The 18037-nt window shown below is 50.3% G+C and overlaps 1 protein-coding gene across 1 annotated transcript; it reads left to right on the forward strand.

Annotated features, from left to right (window-relative positions):
* Nucleotides 1–10761: 10761 nt before the first annotated feature.
* On the forward strand, nucleotides 10762–17325 carry LOC311220148 (keratin, type II cytoskeletal 6B-like; the record flags this gene model as incomplete). The annotated part of the gene is made up of 9 exons (XM_084303604.1): nucleotides 10762–11313; nucleotides 12474–12688; nucleotides 13814–13874; nucleotides 14199–14294; nucleotides 15007–15171; nucleotides 15604–15729; nucleotides 16130–16350; nucleotides 16794–16822; nucleotides 16931–17325. 9 exons carry the CDS (start codon nucleotides 10762–10764, stop codon nucleotides 17323–17325), a joined length of 1860 nt encoding a protein of 619 aa, XP_084159730.1.
* Nucleotides 17326–18037: the final 712 nt, after the last annotated feature.

Consider the following 18037-nt stretch of genomic DNA (forward strand, 5'->3'; position numbering starts at 1 on the left):
TGTTTTGGTTTTTGTGTTTTGCCTGACCAGTACAAGCACTCTAACCCAAAGCCTACTACAGTCAAGGGGATGAAGAAGAAAGTGGGAAGAAGCAAAGCCTCTGGGCTAAGAGCATGGTCCAGGTCCCCTCCATCACCCATGGGAACAGACAGGCAGAGTGGAGGGTGTTGTGCCCCCTCCAAAAAATGGTTATGGCCTTGGCCTACAGCAATTTAAATACAGGGTTGACTCCATTCTTGCATCATGCAAAATCCTTCAAATGTCTCATCCTACTTTATAACCTGCATTTTCCATTTCTACTAACCTGGTTAGGGTGGACCTCTTCTGACATAAATTAATCTTCAAAAAGGACAGCCCTACCCCACTGACCCGCTCACCCTGAACCTCATTTACAGCCCCAGAAGGGTGACTCATGCCTCCCAGGGCAGCTTTGTGATAAATACACCCAGATAAGAACGTGGGAAGAGGAGGAAGAGGTGGGTCTGTTACAGGAACAGACCAAGGGAGAAAGTCATCCCCACAGTGCTCATATCAGTCTGAAGAGCCCTGCAGCACCAAGCGGACGAGGTGGCACAACCACAGCAGACAACCCAAAAAACACACTTTGCAGCAAATATTTGAGCAGGCAAACTGAGTGCCAGGCGTTACACAAGGAAGTCCTTCAGACCAAGCTTGTCAGTCAAGCATTTTCACTTGCTCACTATTCTCCATGTGCATGTGATAGCAACTGTAGTGTTTTTTCATGTCATAACCAAACATTGCTTACCTCTAGCCAAACCAAACCAAACAGGTTCAAAGCCATTTATCTCATCCAACTGTGCCCAACGTAAGGGCTGTTTTCAAAGCATGCCACCAGCTGGGCTCTTTCCCTTCCTGCTCCGCCCTTTGCCCACAAGCAAAATGCCATTTTCTTCTCTCCTTACCTGGAACAAGCTGAAGATGCAGCCCCGGAGGTCCAGCACTTTGGGTCTTTGTTTCTGCCTTTTCTGCTGCTGGTGAGATGAAGGGACTTCAAGCACATGCAGCATCAGAGCATCAGTAGCAACAGCAATAAGTATACAATAAAATAAAATAAAATAAAATAAAATAAAATAAAATAAAATAAAATAAAATAAATAATTCAATAGCTTTTCTGAAATCAAAACTTGCCTTTGGTCTCTGTTCAAGTCTATGGAGATCTCGGTGGTGGACAACAAATAGGCTGCAGAAGGTGTGAGAGCTTCACAGGACTGGCTTTAAAGATCCCAGAGGTTGTAGGGACCCTGGTGAGTGCAGCAAATTTGGATTTTATAGCAGTGAAGAAGCCTGCAGCGTGAGTCATGGTGAGGGTGATCCTGGAAGTCCCATGAAAACAGCCAATGCACCAGTGTAGATGAAAGTTCCTGATATCAGGGAAGCTTCAGGGCCGAACAAGAGGACCATGAAACATGCAGCTAAAGAAACTTCAGCAGCCAATCTGCCTGCTACGCTAAGGTGGGAGCAGAAATTTTGCTTTATTCTGTTGTGAATACCTTACACAGCCAAACTGGGAAGTCCCCAGCCACATCAGAAAGAAATGGTTTGAAACATCTCACTTAAAAAAAAAAAAAAAAAAAAAAAAAAAAAGTTGACTTGTGTAATTTCACCTTTTTATCCCAGGTGTGAAAAAAACCAATGTTTACACAGCTCAGAATTTCCTTGGGGGATAGAAGTTGCATTTTTGTGGTCTGACAAAGCAGACGCAGATTTATTGCATTTTTTAACCATTACTCAGGGAATCATTATCAGGGATCATTTGCATTTCTTTTTTTTTTTTTTTTTTTTTTCTTCGTATACCCAATTTTCACACAAGAGGTTTCCTTTCCCTTTTCTGCACCAAATGGGACGGCCTAGCTGTCTTCCTGATACGTTGCTTTCTCCTCTTTAATGAACACGCCACTGCCTATAATTATTACTACGTTATTATTATTGCTAGCACACGGGGCTGGCAGCCATGGGGTGCCTCGTGGCTGCACACACGGGAAATCCAAGGCCGTGTTTTCAGCCCCAGGAAGCGGATAGACACTTTGCACAGCAGGTGGGAACAAATGATACCCAAAGAGCCTGCCACAAAGCAGATTGTGGATAAATACAGGTAAGAAATTAGCCAGTAATTAGTCCCTCCTGTGAACACTCATTCCTCGCAGCCAGACGGCTCCACAATCCACACTACATTCAAAAGCAAGTTGTTTCTTGTGATGTGGTCAGTGCTACTAACAGGAGGGAGGGGAAGCTGGAAGTTGGAGATGTCTCTTGGAAAGGGATGGCTCAGGGTGGCAGCGAGATGTCCTCGCCCACGCTCAGCCTAGGGCTGGAGGATCCCCCAGCTCTGCGGGTGCCAGCTGCTGGGCTTTGTCCTGCCTCCACTTAATCAAACTGCTTTCCTTTTAAGCTGCTGTTGATGGAAAACTGTTCGTTTTCTTTTACTTCAGCTCAGCAGCACCAGAGCAATGTGAATGGTGGCCCTTTCTGCTTGGTGGCTGAACCAAACTCCTGGGTGTGCTTTGACTCACCTGCCCCCAAACGTGTTTTGCTGCCTTTGGTCAGGATTTCTCTTCTACCACCCATGAGACACAAACAGCAGATGAGGAAATTCTCAGAGGCAGGGACTGTTTGTGGTGGAGCAGCGTAAGGAAGGAGAAGATGCAGATGAGTACGAGGCTGTTTCTTTTTCTTCCTGAAGTGTATTCAGGCCAGAGCAGCACTTGCTATCTCCTTGCTATCAGCATGCCAGTGTTGCTCTCATTATTAATTTTTCTTATTAGGAGGCCAGATAATGCTTAAGAATTACTGCAGTGTCTTCAGAAGGTCTGCTCCTCTCCCAACACAGGCCAACAAGAGGCTGAGCTTCCCTTCTCCACTTTTTTGGTGTCAATGAGGTGGCCGGAGGAAGCTCCTAACCTCAGGCACCTCCGCCTGCGAGCCCAATTAAAGGAAGCGCAGGGAAATGAAGGTTTCATCCACCCTGGAAACATCCTCATCTTTAGCATGGCTCGGTTTGGCATAGATAGAATTGGGTTTTGGAGCTGGAACAGCTACATATCCAAACTAGGCACTCACAGGGATTGTGTTACATGTGGGAACCGAAATCCCACAGACATTCTCCAGGGCTCGGGTGGGTCGAGGCGCTGCCCACGCGCTGCAGTGGGGAATCCTCCGTCTCCACCCAGCACTCGCTGGCTGTGCTCCAGCTCAGCAGGTTGGTTTTTATCCTTTTTCTGGATTAAAGGCAGCTCGGTCTGTTCCTCAGCAGTGAGTCACTCCAGGTCGGACTTTAGCTGCAGGAAGAGGACTCACATTATACAATTAGTTCTGCATTTCCCCAAAAGTGATGCAAATGAGGGGGAATCACTCCGGACTGCAACTTTTTGCAACCTTTGGGCACAAGCTTCGCAATGCCTCCATCACCGTGGAAATGGACAAGTGATGGGAGATGGGCTCTATCAGAAACTGCAACACTGAGCAGGGCTCAGAGCAGAGTGGACACAAGGCTTTGCACCATGCACGAAGGACACACCAGCTACCGAATACCAGCACACAAGTATGACTGACAATGCTGGAGGAGCCCAGACGTTGACCTTGGATAGGTCCTTAAGAAAAAAACACTGACAGATTTCTTGAAATGAGTTATTTTGCACAGCAGAAGGCAAATTAGCTCTGCTATTATTCCTGGGCAGTGACAGGTTGAAAATGCAAAGACAGCAGATAGATAGAAGGGTAAAGCATGGAAATATTTTGCATTCAGGGGTGCTTTTTCAGTTCTGGGGTGAAGGCAAGGGGACTCAGCGTACCTGACAAACAGGGCCTGACCACTCGGCACCCGATTCCTCCAGTGCTGGAGACGAGCCCATGCGGTGCCCTGTAGCGCTCGGATGGTGGCAGTGATGAAGGGTGAGGGTGGGAAGGAGGTGCTGAAGCACAGCAGAGCAACACGCAATTATGCCAAACCCAGTAGCCATCTCATAAGCAACTGCTTCTCTTTATCATATACTCTTGGAATAACTTGAAAGAAAGCCACTGGGACAGGGGATGACGTTTTGGGGACAGTCCGCCTCTGGTGTTTGTCAATCCATAATTGAAACGAGGACAAGGAAGCCACAGTTGTCACACTCAGTAATTAGAGGGAAAGTTGAGCCACCAGTCCATCCTCTGCCAGGTGGCCTCTCTGCAGACAGGTATTTGCCATGCTGAGCAGCATGGTGACAGTGTTTGCAAAACTGCCCAGGGGAGAAACACCAACTGCTCTCTGCAGGAAGCCAAGGAGGAGCTGGGAGGCCAGGTGTGCAATTACTGGGATGTCTTGAGCACCAAGCTGGCTTCTGGTCATTGAGATTTCCACATGCAAGCCATTTCTGGACGGAGAACAAGAGAGACAGGTGCTAAACACTCCCTGGTATCACACACTGCGCCCAGCAGGTGGATTACCCCATAGGATATTCAACCAGAAAAAGCAACCACATAATAACAAGAACAAAGAGGATAACAAGGCAACACACCAATGCGTGGACGTGGCTTCAAGAAATTACACTGTAGTTCCCCAAATGAATCTTCTCAGTGCATGCAACCCCACTGAGCTCAGGAGGAGCCTGGGTGCCTGATTCACGCAGGATCGTGGGGCACAGAGTCAGCCTGGCTGTGAAATGTGACCTGAACTTCTCAGGTTCCACTCCGTGCAGCTTCTTCTGAAAGCCTTAATGATGTGATTTCTTTTATCCTCCAACAGAGGATGGCCAGGGTGTCCTTTCAGTACAGCCTAATAAAACATGTGATTCATGTTTTGAGAAAAGAGCAAGGCTTGCTCTTTTCCATTTTTCTCTGCCTTTTTTAGCTTTCTTTTCCAGTTACTGAGCGCAGGGTTTTCTTGCAGCACAGGTTCCCAAGTGCAGGGCAGTAGTCGGTGACAGATGCCCAGCTGGATTTCCAACTCAATATGGGCACAAGAAAGAAACTGCTTCCTAGAGTGGGAGATTTTGGTGAAGACGTTTAGGAACCCATCCCAGAAACAGATCGAATCGAGGCATGGTTTTGCCTCTCTGAAGGCACAGTGACCTGGCTCACCGAGGACATAGCTGCGAGAGCTCAGCTTTGGCAGGAGGGATCGCCAGTCCGGAGCGATAATCACTACCGTTGCTTGTCTTTATCTCCCTGGATGTGTGGTTTGCTAGCAATTCAGAGCACTCATCTCTGGAAATGGAGGTTACGAGCCCGTAGGCTCAGTAGGGAAATGAAGGCTGTGGTGCCTGATGCTGCAGCTGGCTGCTCTGCGGGGCAGAGCGCTGCAGGTTCAGGTACCCCTGGAGCAGGTGATGCTGAGCATTAGGGCTGTGATGAATAGAAGCTGGTTGCAGATTCCTCTAGGACAAATACTTCTCTTTATCATGTTTAGCCCAGTAGAGACAACCATAATACAGAGCTTAAGCACCCAGCCACCACCTCTGGAATGACACATTTTGAGTTTTTTGTGTGCTGGTGGCAAAATGAATCACAAAAGTGACTCCAACCATTCATTAAGATAATAGGTACATCTTCTAGAAACTATACCTTCTGTAATCTCCTTAATCTGAGTGTCCATCTGGAAGGCTTTATGAATAGCTGGGTGCTTGTAAACACAGCATTGTTTTTCCTCCTGGTTCATATTTCTCCTTTTATTCTGCTGAGGCTGGCAGCCGACACAGGAACACCACCTCTGCTCCCGGATCATGCCCCCGTGGCCCTGCAAAGGGTGACTCCAAGTTTTTGTACTAGTGACTTTAGAAAATGATCTTTTGCTTGATGATACCAAGCTCTCTCATTGACTATTCATGGGCTCCATACCTCTAGCTCCAGCTCGGTGACTTGTGAGTTCAGGTAAGAGGTCTCCCACACCAGGAGTGTGTTGCTTCTTCCACATTATCTCACCAGCCACATTGTTCTTACCAGGCCGCCGAGGGGGTTGCTCTCTGCTGAACATGCTCCATGTCACTCTCTGTAGAGTGATGCCTCCTGATTCGACACGGCACATGGAGATTGTGCTGCTGATAAAAGCCTCGTGTTTTCTGCTGTGCTGCCAGTAAGCTGCACGCAATGTTTCTGTATCGGCTGTACTTCATTTTTCTGAAGAAACCTGTCTGTAAGTTTGCAAAATTAACTCTATTACATTAACCACATACACTGAACAGCTACCTTCTATGGTCTTTATGGTGCGCACACAGATTTACAGAGCTATTGATGGGAACTAGTTGAAATTCCGTGGCTGGATTTCCCTCTTCCCACACCCTCCCCTTTCACTCAGCTGCTGGAGGGCATCTCTGGAGTCCCCGGTTGGCTCCGTGCGTGAAGGAACATGCTTTCTGGTTAGAAAAGTTGGTATCGTAGAAGAGGCAACTGTCCCATGACACAGCAGGGCAGCATTTCCAACCCCAGCACAGCTGGTTTTCACCAGGAAGGCCCACCTTTCCCCAGAAGAACACTTTTGGTGCCAAACTCACGCCCTGCCCTTGGCATGCGGTTGCTCTCCCTCTGCAGGGGCAATTCCCAGTGCTACTCCTGGCTGTTGCGCTTTCATCATGACCCTGCCATACCAATTCCGCCCCATTACTCAGAGCCCTAATGATCCACCGAGCCCTGAGTGTTAGCACAAGGTTGGTCGGATGATGCAAAAGGGCCTCACAAATTCCTATGCAAAAGAGGAAAGTTACAAAGGAAGAGGGTGGACACCCGTGGTGTTTGGTACAAAACCTATTTGTCTCTTACAAAATTAGATGGTAAATAAGAACTATGAAGGAGAGTTTCTCAGCTTAGGTCACCCGGTAGCGCCATCAAAATGGAGATTTTCAAAATCCAAACAGGCTGCTGTGTGCTGTTGCTGGCTGGCTGTTGAGTCACTGCTGCAACATTTCCAGCAAACACCCAGAAGTCACACAAGCTGTGTCTGAGAACTGCCTCCTGTGCCCAGGTTTCCCACCACATGAACAAAAACTTGCCCAGCACATGCCGAAGCTGCCCCGAATGAACCACCTGCTCTGCCCAAAAGGTTGCTCTCCATGGGGTCAGACATCACCCTTGGGATCAATGCTCTCTTTTGCTTTGCTTGCTGCCACCAGACCCCAGCATCTTCCGAGCAACACCACTGACATGGGCGTTTATCACTGCTCACGTCCTCTTTCCAGCAGAAAGGCTGCAGAGGGAAGGTAAAAGTTTTGGCAAGGTTCTATTTGGCAGCATGGCAAATAAAGATGGTGCACGAGGACAGTGACCACCATTGGCCTGCAAAGTATCTCAGCAATTACCTTGTCCATCTTTTTGCAGCAAAAATGCTATGCAATGGCCAGGGAAAAGCCAGGCTGAGGGCAAATAGCTGTTTCGGAGCAAGGTCAGGAGGATTGCTCCGATGGCCAGTGGCGATGGAAGATGCTCAGACCATGGCCTCTACCTGGGTCCCCACAAATCCACTGCCTGCTTTGATGTGGGAGAAGAATCAAGCTGCAGTTAAGCGAATGGGAGCAGCCATCTTCGGAGGGCTGGACCCATGAAACCAGAGGGAGATGTCCCTGGGGCCTCATTAGCCATCTTAATGGTGACTTCAATGTCCCTTTCGCAGGGAGCCACAAAAACTGCCCAGCTTGAAGGCAGGGAGGGAGGGCACCAGTTGAAAACACTGAGAGCACGGTCCAGCCCTGCCAGCCCCATTTTATCAGGAAAGGGTCTTAAAAAATTTGTTTTCTCACTAGGGTAGAGCAAGCTTGGATGGCTGGGTCGTTACAGCTGGAATCACACCAGGTTGGAAAGCCCCTTAGGCTCTCCTTACCCACACAGATGGCTTAACAGATCCCAATTTAGCAAGGCACTTAAACAGAACTAATTTATCCTAATGCTGGGTACATGTAAATCTCAAAGCCTTCAGTCTTATGGAAGCCACCACAGTTCAAGGCATGTTTAGGGCCGAGGACCTCAGGGGTTTCCCCTGTGTAAATTTAGGTGTAAGCTGCTGCTTTAAAGCTATGCTGAATCCCATCAGCCTGAAAACTGTGGTTTCATCTCTGCCTTGTATCTTTACATGCATCTTTTTTTGTTTAGGTGGGTTAGTCCCTCCCTGCAGCCCCTCCAATGTCACCAGACCCGCACTCAGCCAGGACAAAGCATGCAGACGAGAGAAAAAAAAAAGTCTTTGCGAAGACAGCATTTACATCCGATTTCAGCTAGTGCCTGTGCGTGTGTGTGGCCGATGGAATGGAGGCGATTGCAATCCTGCTCTTCAGAAGACCAAATCACATCAGAGCGCTTCCTCCTTTGAAGTTTATGTAACCGGCGCTCAGGGCTTCCACCATGTGACTGCGTGGCAGCTTTGTGAAAGCTCAGCAGCTGCAAACCACAAGCGCTGCCCTGAACCGTCTCTCTCTGATGTGCAAGGCTGGGCACCTGGAAGCAGCCACTTCTTAGGGTGCGAGGAGGAGCCGAGGGTTGGAGTGCAGGTTTGGTGCTTTCCATCCGTGGGGAAGCAGCCTGGCAGCTCTTCGTGTGCAGGAAAGGATCTCAGGGCTGGCAGCCGGGGGAGCAAGGTGGACGGTTGTCCCACGAGTGGCATTTTCCCTGCTTTCCAAGACTGGGAGCATGAAGGGTCCACAGCCTTCAAACAGCGCGCACATCACCATGCGGCACAATGCCATGCGGATGATCCAAACCAGATCCAGGTTTCTCACAGCTGGAAAAACCAGCAAGTCGCTGCCCTCCGGGATTAAGGGCCCCGTCTTTCTTGCCATGCAAAGAAGCCGGAGCCTCCCTCTGTGCGCCTGCTGCATGGAGAGCTCCAAGCAGTGGCAGCACCCCGGTACCCCCATCAGCACCCCAATGCCCCACCTCTGCCCTGCCACAGCCAGCATTCAGGGCATGCAAGAAGCAAAGTCCTTGTGCCAAGGGCTCTATGGCCTGGCTTCTGCCTATTTTGCAGCTTGCCCATGGTTATGCCCACCTAAGGTCACTTTGCATAGACCTACCTACGGCCAAGTGATGCTTTAGCCCAGCTGCGAGTGCCCTGATTCCAGGCAGTGCTCCAGGCTTGGCTTCAGACCACGCACCCAGTTGCCCTCCACAATGCTTGCACCAAAACTTCAGCACAAAATACATTCCTGAAATAATTCCACCTTTCACTTACTAGCAAGAGGCTCAGGTGCTTGGATTACCTTGGGCTGAATGACATGAAGACTGCAGTGCCCAAAAAGCTCATCTGCTTTCTCCAACTCATTCAATCTCATGAATGAAATTACATCTCATTGCAAGACTTGAATCGTAGTACACTCAGACCAATGCAGCAACAACAGAACTAGTACACAATTAAAAGTGCGTATGGTATTTTATAGTTCATTTCAAACCCCTCCCCCCCCCCCCCCCCAACATGAGATCTGAAAATAAATAAGATCTTTACTGGGGAGACCCCGCAGATATTATAAAATCAACATACTTCCTTTGTGTTATTTTTCATTCAAGAAAATCCGTTTCAAGTTTCCGATATCATTGCCTAGGAATCCTCCCAGAAACAGATAACTTTGTCCTAGCAAAGATGCAGAACCTTCTGAAGGCAAGCTATGCAACCACTTGTGATTAGACCCCTTTGTTAAGGCAAAAAATGCACTTTATTTGTTTCCAAGCAAATTCAAAAATCTTTTAAAGAATTTTAATTAAGAAGGTATGGTGCCTTCTCATTAACAGATATTACTAGAATAATTTAACGTTGAATAGGTGTGTCACAGGAATAAGAGGAAAAAAGTTCACTCTGGCTAACATTTCTCAACCTGTTTGTAACACTTCGCTTCACTTCTTTGTTACATCTCCAGCTATCACTTGCGTGAATTCGCCGCGCGCGCCACTCACATCACACCCAGATACTAAACACGATTATCCCCTTCCCTACGCATATAATTCGGCAATAAACACTCTGCATCTGCAGCGAAGCACTTCCCAGAAATGACATATTTCTGTTCCATGTATTCTAAGGGGCACATCCCAGCCCAGCCAGACCAGCGCCCCGACTTCATGAACCCCATTCCCCGCAGCATCCCCCCCAAATTCGGCCTCGGCACCATCCCACGCGTGCTCCACCGGTGCAGCCACCACCGGCCCCACGCGGCTCCTCTCCTCCTATTTGGTTGCCAGCACACGGGGCTTCAACCGAGCCGCCTGCGAGAGCCGCAGCCATACCCATGGGAGGAAGAAACGAACGCTTACACGAACGCTCCCAACGGCGTCAGTGCCGCGCTGGGACAGATCCGCCTTCCTGCTCCCCGCCGTTGCTCAAGAGCCTGCCCTGAGCTGGCGAGAGACCCTGGAAGAGGCGGCATCACCGCGACATTTTGCAGGAGGTCCCGAAACATAATTAAACGCTGTGGTGAAACCGAACCGTAAACAAGCCATGAATAAAAACTCCTTGAATTATTTTGCTAAACTATAATTACACAATAAGGAAGCAGATTAATTAAGTAAAATATAAGTCCTGAAACTGAAGCTTGCAAGCAAAGCAGTTTATTTTAATTTCCACATTATTTCATATGAGATAGAAGTGTTTGCTGTGGGTTTAAAATGTTGGAAGCCATTCCTTGCTGCCAGGCAGACCAAACCCAGTGGATAAATTAAATTTTTGCATCTCAGGCACCTCCTGAAATGTATATAAGGAGACGGGCCGTGCCTCAGAGAAGCCAAAGGAGAGCTCCTTCCTGCACCCTCCGCTCCTCTCTCGCTCCGCTGCGTCGCTGTGTCCGCTCCCCGGCCGCCATGAGTCGGCAGTGCTACACCTCCAGCTCCCTCCTGGGCAGACGGGGCTTCTCCTCCGCCTCTGCCGTCTGCGGCCTCGGCAGGGCCAACAGCAGCTCGGCCTCCGTCTGCCAGCCAGCGGGACGGCGCTGCGGGATCGGTGGCTTCAGCAGCCGGAGCGTCTGCGACCTGGGGAGAGGGCAAAGGATTTCCTTTGGCGGCAGCTGCCGCAGCGGGGTCTACGGCGGCGCCGGCGTGGGACGTTGTGGCGTGGCTTACGGCGGAGGCCGCTTTGGCGTGGGCACGGTCGTGGGGTTTGGTAACTGCGGAGGCTACGGGGGCCTGGGCAGCTTCAGAGGCCTTGGGGACGGCGTGGCGATGGGAGGCTATGGCGGCGGCATCGGCATCGGCCTCGGCGGAGGCCGCTCGGAGGGGATTCGGGGCGTCAGCATCCACCCGGAACTCCTCAAGCCCCTCTGCGTGGGGGTCGACCCCGAGGAGTGCCAAGTGCGGACCCATGAGAAGGAGCAGATCAAGAACCTCAACAACCAGTTCGCCTGCTTCATCGACAAGGTGAGCCCCCGCTCTCTGGGCTGTCTCTAGGGACAAGCCAGTGGCTGCTTCGCCTGGCGCCCCCATGTCTTGCAATGGCTCTGGTAGACCATGCTCCCGACACGGAGACTGCTTGGATGTAAGCCTTGTTCCAAGGCAACCACAACGGTATCTGATGTCCTGATGGTCACCAGCCTGCTAAATAGCTAGAACAGGAGCAGCTCCAGCAGTAAGTCAAAGCCTGGGAGAGGAGGGACGGAGACGCTGAAATGGTCTAGAAGGTTGTTCCCAGCCTAGATAATGCTGTGCTTCTAGGACATGTGTTGTCTTCAGTTCCTATCCTACCTCTATAAACTCCAGGGGAGTTGTATTTTTTTACAGTTCACTTCATCTTGCAGAAGTAGAAAGATAGATGTCTGGCTAAAATGAGATGAACAACTTTATTTTTTCTGTCCCTCTACTCTGAGGGCAAAAGAGTTTTACGATTTCCTAAACAAATGTAATTTCTTGTTGTTACCTTAGCAAAGCCTAAGGGTTTTTCATTGCTGTTTAGAGATTCATTATAGAAAATGATTTTTCAAAGAGCAGAGGAACCTTTGCTCCATCTGATCTTGATTTTCTTTGTGAGCTGTTCTGCAGCTGAAACAACCAAGCCCATGTAAAAGGAGCCACCCTACTTCCTCCCATTGAAAATGACTTATTCATGATACATAAAGGTTCCCAAGTACTAGAGAGCTCTTTAATCTAGAAGTGAAAGGCATGATAAGTATCCGTGGTTAGAGCTTAAATCAGATACATTCAAATGAGCTCCTGGATGGTGCTTTTAGCACCAGGAAAGACTCATTACTCTAATCAGCCCATCAGAGGAGGCAGATGATCCTCCTCCAGCTGGTTGTCACAGGGAGGAGGCAGAGTTTGGTTGAAGCTTGCTTTGGTCAAAGAGATGATCAGGCTCAACACAGAGCAAATGCATGGATGTCGTTCAGCCTCGGGAGTCCTGGGTGGCACCGGGCTTAGCTGGGAGAAGATGCTCTTCTCACTCAGGCTGCTGAGAAATCAGCACTTAACCTTTGGCATTTCTGATTTTATTTTTATTTTTTCCTCCTGGAAGTGGAGGGACCTGAAGTGCCTTTGCCCAGGATGAGAGGTGTGGATGACTCTTGCATCTCTTCCTTCCCCAGGTCCGGCTGCTGGAGCAGCAGAACAAAGTGCTGACCACCAAGTGGGAGCTGCTGCAGCAGTATGTCCTGCCGGCCTCCAGGAGAAACCTGGAGCCTGTTTTTGAGAATTTCATCTGCAACCTGAGGAAGCAGCTGGAGTGTGTGCTGGGGGAGCGGGAGAGGCTGGAAAATGAGGAGCGGTGCCTGAGGGACCTGGTGCAAGAGTACAAGTGCAAGTAAGTAGCATGCAGAGAGAATATGGAGGTTGGGGTGTTGGCTGGCCTGGAGCAGACTTTTGGAGCGTGAAGCCAATACAGCAGCAGCAGACAGCTCAAAAACTGGAGCACAGGGAGGGAGCAGGGCAGGGCCCACCAGCACTGGGCTGGATTCTGTGCTGGGGTCCCACTGCTGCATCTCAGGTGCAGGTGATGCACTGGGAGAGCCCCCCCTGCAGTATTTCCTGAGGGTGAGAGACAGGGAACCTCTTTTCCTCTCCCTAGCACTCCTGCACTCCCCTGTGGTTTTGCTGTATCAAATCTCCCATGTCATCTGTGGCTCCCTCAAATCTTCTGCCCCAAGTGCCATCCATTCCCGCAGATCCCTCAGCCCATTTGTTTTCACCCCACACTTAATCCACATAGTCTCCACTGGGGTTCATTCCCTCTTCCCAGAGGAAATGTGGGAATTGGTTTTTTTTAATCTAAGATGCAGATATTCCTTAATAGTTCCCTGTGTGCTGCACTAAGCCGTGAACCAGGACACACGGTGGCTGGTGATAGGACGCATATAAGAGTAGTCTTCTCCAAAGACCTTACAGACAAGCCTCTCAGATGTTTTCTCTCACTGAGCCACCACCAAGGAGGTCAGACTCATCTTCTGAAAGTTCTTCCAGGTCCCAATTACTTGGTCGTTACACACCGGCTTTCCTTTTCATGGCACCATGGAGTTTCACAGGTTGCTCAAGCTCCTGACCTCCCTTGGGGCACTTTGGCCACAGTCTCCCCATAAAGCTGAGAGCAGAGTCCTGGATGCTTCCAAAAAACCTCACACACAGCAGCAGGGCTAGAAGCAGCAAAGCAAGCCTTCAGCTTGGTACACGGTTTGGCATTTCTAGTGGTTTGGCCTGATTTACTGCCATCTCACACCAGCCACCGATACTGCTGGCGTGTGCTATTTAAAACTGCTGAACAAAGCTCAGCACAGAGGAAAAAAAAATAACAAGAAAGCAAAACTCTAATAAGAGGTACAAAGCAAACAGGGAGAGGCCCTGGCTTCAGTCACACTTTCCGTGCTGGCTGCTTGGGTGGTGGGGATGGGACCACCGGGACTCAGCAGCCCACCCCTCTCCTTTCCTCCTGCAGATATGAAGATGAGATCAACAAGCGCACGGCTGCGGAGAACGAGTTTGTGGTGCTGAAGAAGGTGAGCTGTGCTATAGACAGCACCAGTGAGCTCAGCTGAGGGTGGCTGGTGTGTATGCAAAACCTGGGCGTGGGGCCAGGGAGTGAAATGGAAAGCCACGGCACCATGGCACTGCCTGAACCCTCATTGCATAGCCCCAAAATTGTGGCGACCCATCTGGGTCACCTGGTGAACCCTGCCAGGTTGTAAGCACGCATAAAGCAAAGCCAGGCAGCCTTAGGGGCTGGCCATGGAGAGGCTTTTCCAAATCTAACAGAGAAAAGGGGCTTTGCCACAGTGTTTTTTTCTTCACCTCTTTTCACCAAATCCACGGTGTCTCTCCAGGATGTAGACTGTCTCTACCTGACCAAGGAGGAGCTGGAGGTGAGAGTGGGTCTCCTGCGGCAGCAGCTGGAGTTCCTGAAGTGCATCTATGCTGAGGTAAGAGCGCACTCATTTGCTGCAGCAGACTCAACACAGGGAAAGGTGTCTTTTCTGAAAATCCTACAGGTGCATCCAAAAAAATCTATATCTCTTTATGTGTTTGGTAGCAATGCTGTTACACATGCTTTGGGCAGGCACAGGGTGGATTTGGTGGTCTCCTGACTGCAAAAGGAGGGAACTTTTGCATGAAAAAAGCCCCTATAATTCTCATCCAAACCATGCCTGGAGCCATGGAAACATCTCACTCTTGAAAACACAGATATTTTTAGCATTTCACTTTTTTAGCTTCTTAAGTCATAATACATTGGCTTTTGTCCAAAACATAGCAAGTTCCTAACAGAACACACAGGGGACACCGTGTTTGCTTTCCACCTTTTCTAACCAAATACTTCCCGGGAGTCTGCAGTGCCCAAAGCACTCACCCCGAGGGATGCACAGCCCACAGAACTGCTGACGCAGCTGGCAACACCGGGCTGCATCCAAGCGAGTTGCTCCATCAGGACTCCCCACCCTCCTTGGGGAATTACCTGCAGCAATCCCATATTGTGCCAACAACAGGTCCTGGCTGCCAGCTCTTGCTGGAAACCAGCCAGCCATCTGGAGGACCCCATTCCCTAGCTGGGCATTCATGGGACAACCTTCCCCAGCCATACATTTTCTCTCCAGACCCCCCCTTTGCTGGGTCACTGACCTGTGATGGATCTTGCAGGAGAGAGCTCAGCTGGATTGTCAGCTCTGTGACACCTCAGTCATCGTGCAAATGGACAACAGCCGTGACCTGGACATGGAGGGCATCATCAAAAGTGTTGAGTGCTGCTATGAGGAGATTGCCCAGAAGAGCAAGGCTGAAGTGGAGGCTTTCTACCAAACCAGAGTGAGTATACACACCACCGGCACAGATGGCAATGAAATCCCCTGGCCAACAGAACCCTGAGGACCATTTCTGTCCTCCATGAACCCCATGGTGTGCATGCACTGTAATTTGCTCAAGAGACTCATGCCAAAAGAAACAAAAAAAAAAACAAACCACCTAAAAACGTGTTTTACAAATTCTCCATCAAAACAGAACCTAGCAGATCATGATGCTGCTCCAGAGAGGTCTCCTCTGTGCACACCCGCCAGGAACACCATCCCCTTCCCAAAGGGCAAGTGCTTAGGGCCCACACGGGGCTGTTGCCTTGTCCAGGCTGAGGTCACATCTGGGTGCTTCCCTGGAGCACCAGCGTTGGTGCAGCTCCGGAGCATCCCCACCTTCCCTGGAAGGGGCGATTCAGGCGCTTAACGTCACCTTCTTCCTGCACCGCAGCTGGAGGAGCTCCACAGCAGCCGTGGCAAGTTCTGTGACGACCTGAGAAACAACCAGAGCGAGATAGCCGAGCTGAACAGGATGATCCAGAAGCTGCAGTGCGAGTCAGATAACGTGAAGAAACAGGTAGGACAAAGGGCTGAGTGCATGGGTGTGCATCAAAGGGCTTCGTCCTCACCAGCTCCTAGCCTGCAAGGCTGCACAGAAACCCCTGCCCCCACCAGAATTTGCATTCGTAGCTTCTCATCTTGAGGCTGAAGATAGGCAAGGAGGAGTATTTATTTCCACCCAGCAGAAGCCACTTGTCTTGGCTAGAGCAGAAATGATGTTGGCTGCATGCTCCCTATGGGGTGCAGCCAACACATCCCTCACTTGTTATCCCAAAGAGCTTGGCCATAGCAGGGGTCCAGCCAAAATCTAGGCTCTGGCAGTTCCTAACTGAGAAACAAAGGGGATCAATGTGCAGCCCTGCAGAGATGCTCTCCATGTCACAGCCAAGCACCCTCTCATCTGTCACCGTTCGCAGATCGCAGCTCTGCAGACAGCCATCTGTGATGCTGAGCAGCGGGGCGACTGCGCCCTCAAGGATGCCCGGCAGAAGCTGATTGACCTGCAGACTGCTCTGCAGCAGGCCAAGGACAAGATGGCATGCTTGCTGAGGGACTACCAGGAGCTGCTGAACGTCAAGCTGGCCCTGGACATTGAGATTGCCACTTACAGGACACTGCTGGAAGGAGAAGAGAGCAGGTAGGTGTCTCCTCAGCTGCAGCTTGCAGAGACGCCTGGCGAAATCCAGCAGGGGAGGCATGAGAAATGCTGGGTGGCTGCAGCTCCCCATGGGTGCAGAGCAGAACAATGTCCCTTTTCTCTCCCCATGAGTGCAGGGAGGAGTGCTGCTTCTGTTCCCTCCTCATCCTCCCAAGGCAGCTGGATTGCAGCACACCAGGCGTGCCATTCAGATCCCCCTTTTTCAGGACAAATGGATAGGGATGGGATATTCAGACATCCATGGGATTTAGGGGTCCAACCCCACAGTTGTTCAGCGAGCAATAGGGACACCCAGGTACACAGAAAAGCTGAAAGATTTGCAGGGTTTCTAAGGAGGCGATAACTGGGTGGCATCTCCATTTGCTCATTTGTTTGGGGAACATTTCCCTAAGCACATCTTTGAGACATTTCTTTTCCAACAGGATATGCACTGGCAACCCGGTGAGCGTAGGTAAGCCAACGAATCATCCCCTTCCTTCCCTTTTAAGCTTGTAAGTTTCCTTATGAGCCGGGCTTGAGCTGCTCCGGGAGTGACACGGGACCTGTTTTTCTCTCGCAGCCGTGGTCAGCGGCGGGGGCACGGTCGGGGAGTGCCGATCCCTATCTGGAATCGGAGGCAAATGCGCCGTCAAGACGGGAGGAGCCGGCGCGGGCTTGGGGGTGGTCTCCTCCTTCGGAGTCAGCAACGCCGGCTTTAGCACCCGCAGCGTGGACTGTCTCCCTCGGGTGGGGGGCGGCTTCGGGGCCAGGAGCGCGGTGAGCTGCGTGGGCCGGGAGGTGATCACCGGTGCCGAGGGGGTGCAGTGTGCCCCCGGCGTGGCCAACCTGGGGAACGTGGTGTGTGCCGGCGTGGAGCAGTGCAGCCCAGGAGCCGTCATCATCCCCGGCCCTGGGGTGTGCGGTGCCGGGAGCAGATACAGCACAGCCGTGCGCGTGGTGAGAACAACCCGGTAGAGGTCCAGAAGGGCGACGCCGCAGCACATTTTAAAATAATCAGCATTTCTGCAATAAAACAGTATTCCCCTTCCTTCTGACAGCTGAAGCACACAACCACACACTGCCCACACGCACGCAATTAGGTTGGTAGCTCTGCCGAAAACGGTTTGCATGATCACAACCCACCTTCTCTTTCACAGTCCTCCGGGGGGGCGGGGGGGGGAAAAACAACCCCCCAAGACCTCAGCCAGGTGAGATTTTCATTTCAGACAGGCTAGAGCTGTCTGCTCGCATCATTCTGGCTCTTTGCTCAGCCCCTTTTCCACAGGGATTTGCTTTCCCTAACACAGCTATTGCAAAAGGATTAAAAATTTGGTCATCCCGATTTCAGAAAGAGAAGTCACATCTGAAATTGTCCAAGATGGAGCTGAAGCCATTATTTTGTCTTCTTTAATGACACCAGAAAATCCAATTTTTCCTGTTTATGAGAGGGTTGGTAATGGTTATGTAAATTGGTCCAAGTTGCTACACCAGGTTTGGTAGAGCAGATTTTAATTACACACTGACGAGCACCTTATATTTCTGTAGTTAAATGCATGCGTTGTTTTTCCTGTGTGTGTACTAGATAGACGGATTTAACGCTTTTAATGTGTAAGTGAACAGTTGATTATCCTTCGCTTACTCCAAACTTTCAGCTGTACCTTCAATAAACTACATGCATAATTCATGC

The sequence above is a fragment of the Netta rufina genome (assembly GCF_964035555.1).
Source record: "Netta rufina genome assembly, chromosome: 30".
Lineage (NCBI taxonomy): Eukaryota > Metazoa > Chordata > Aves > Anseriformes > Anatidae > Netta > Netta rufina.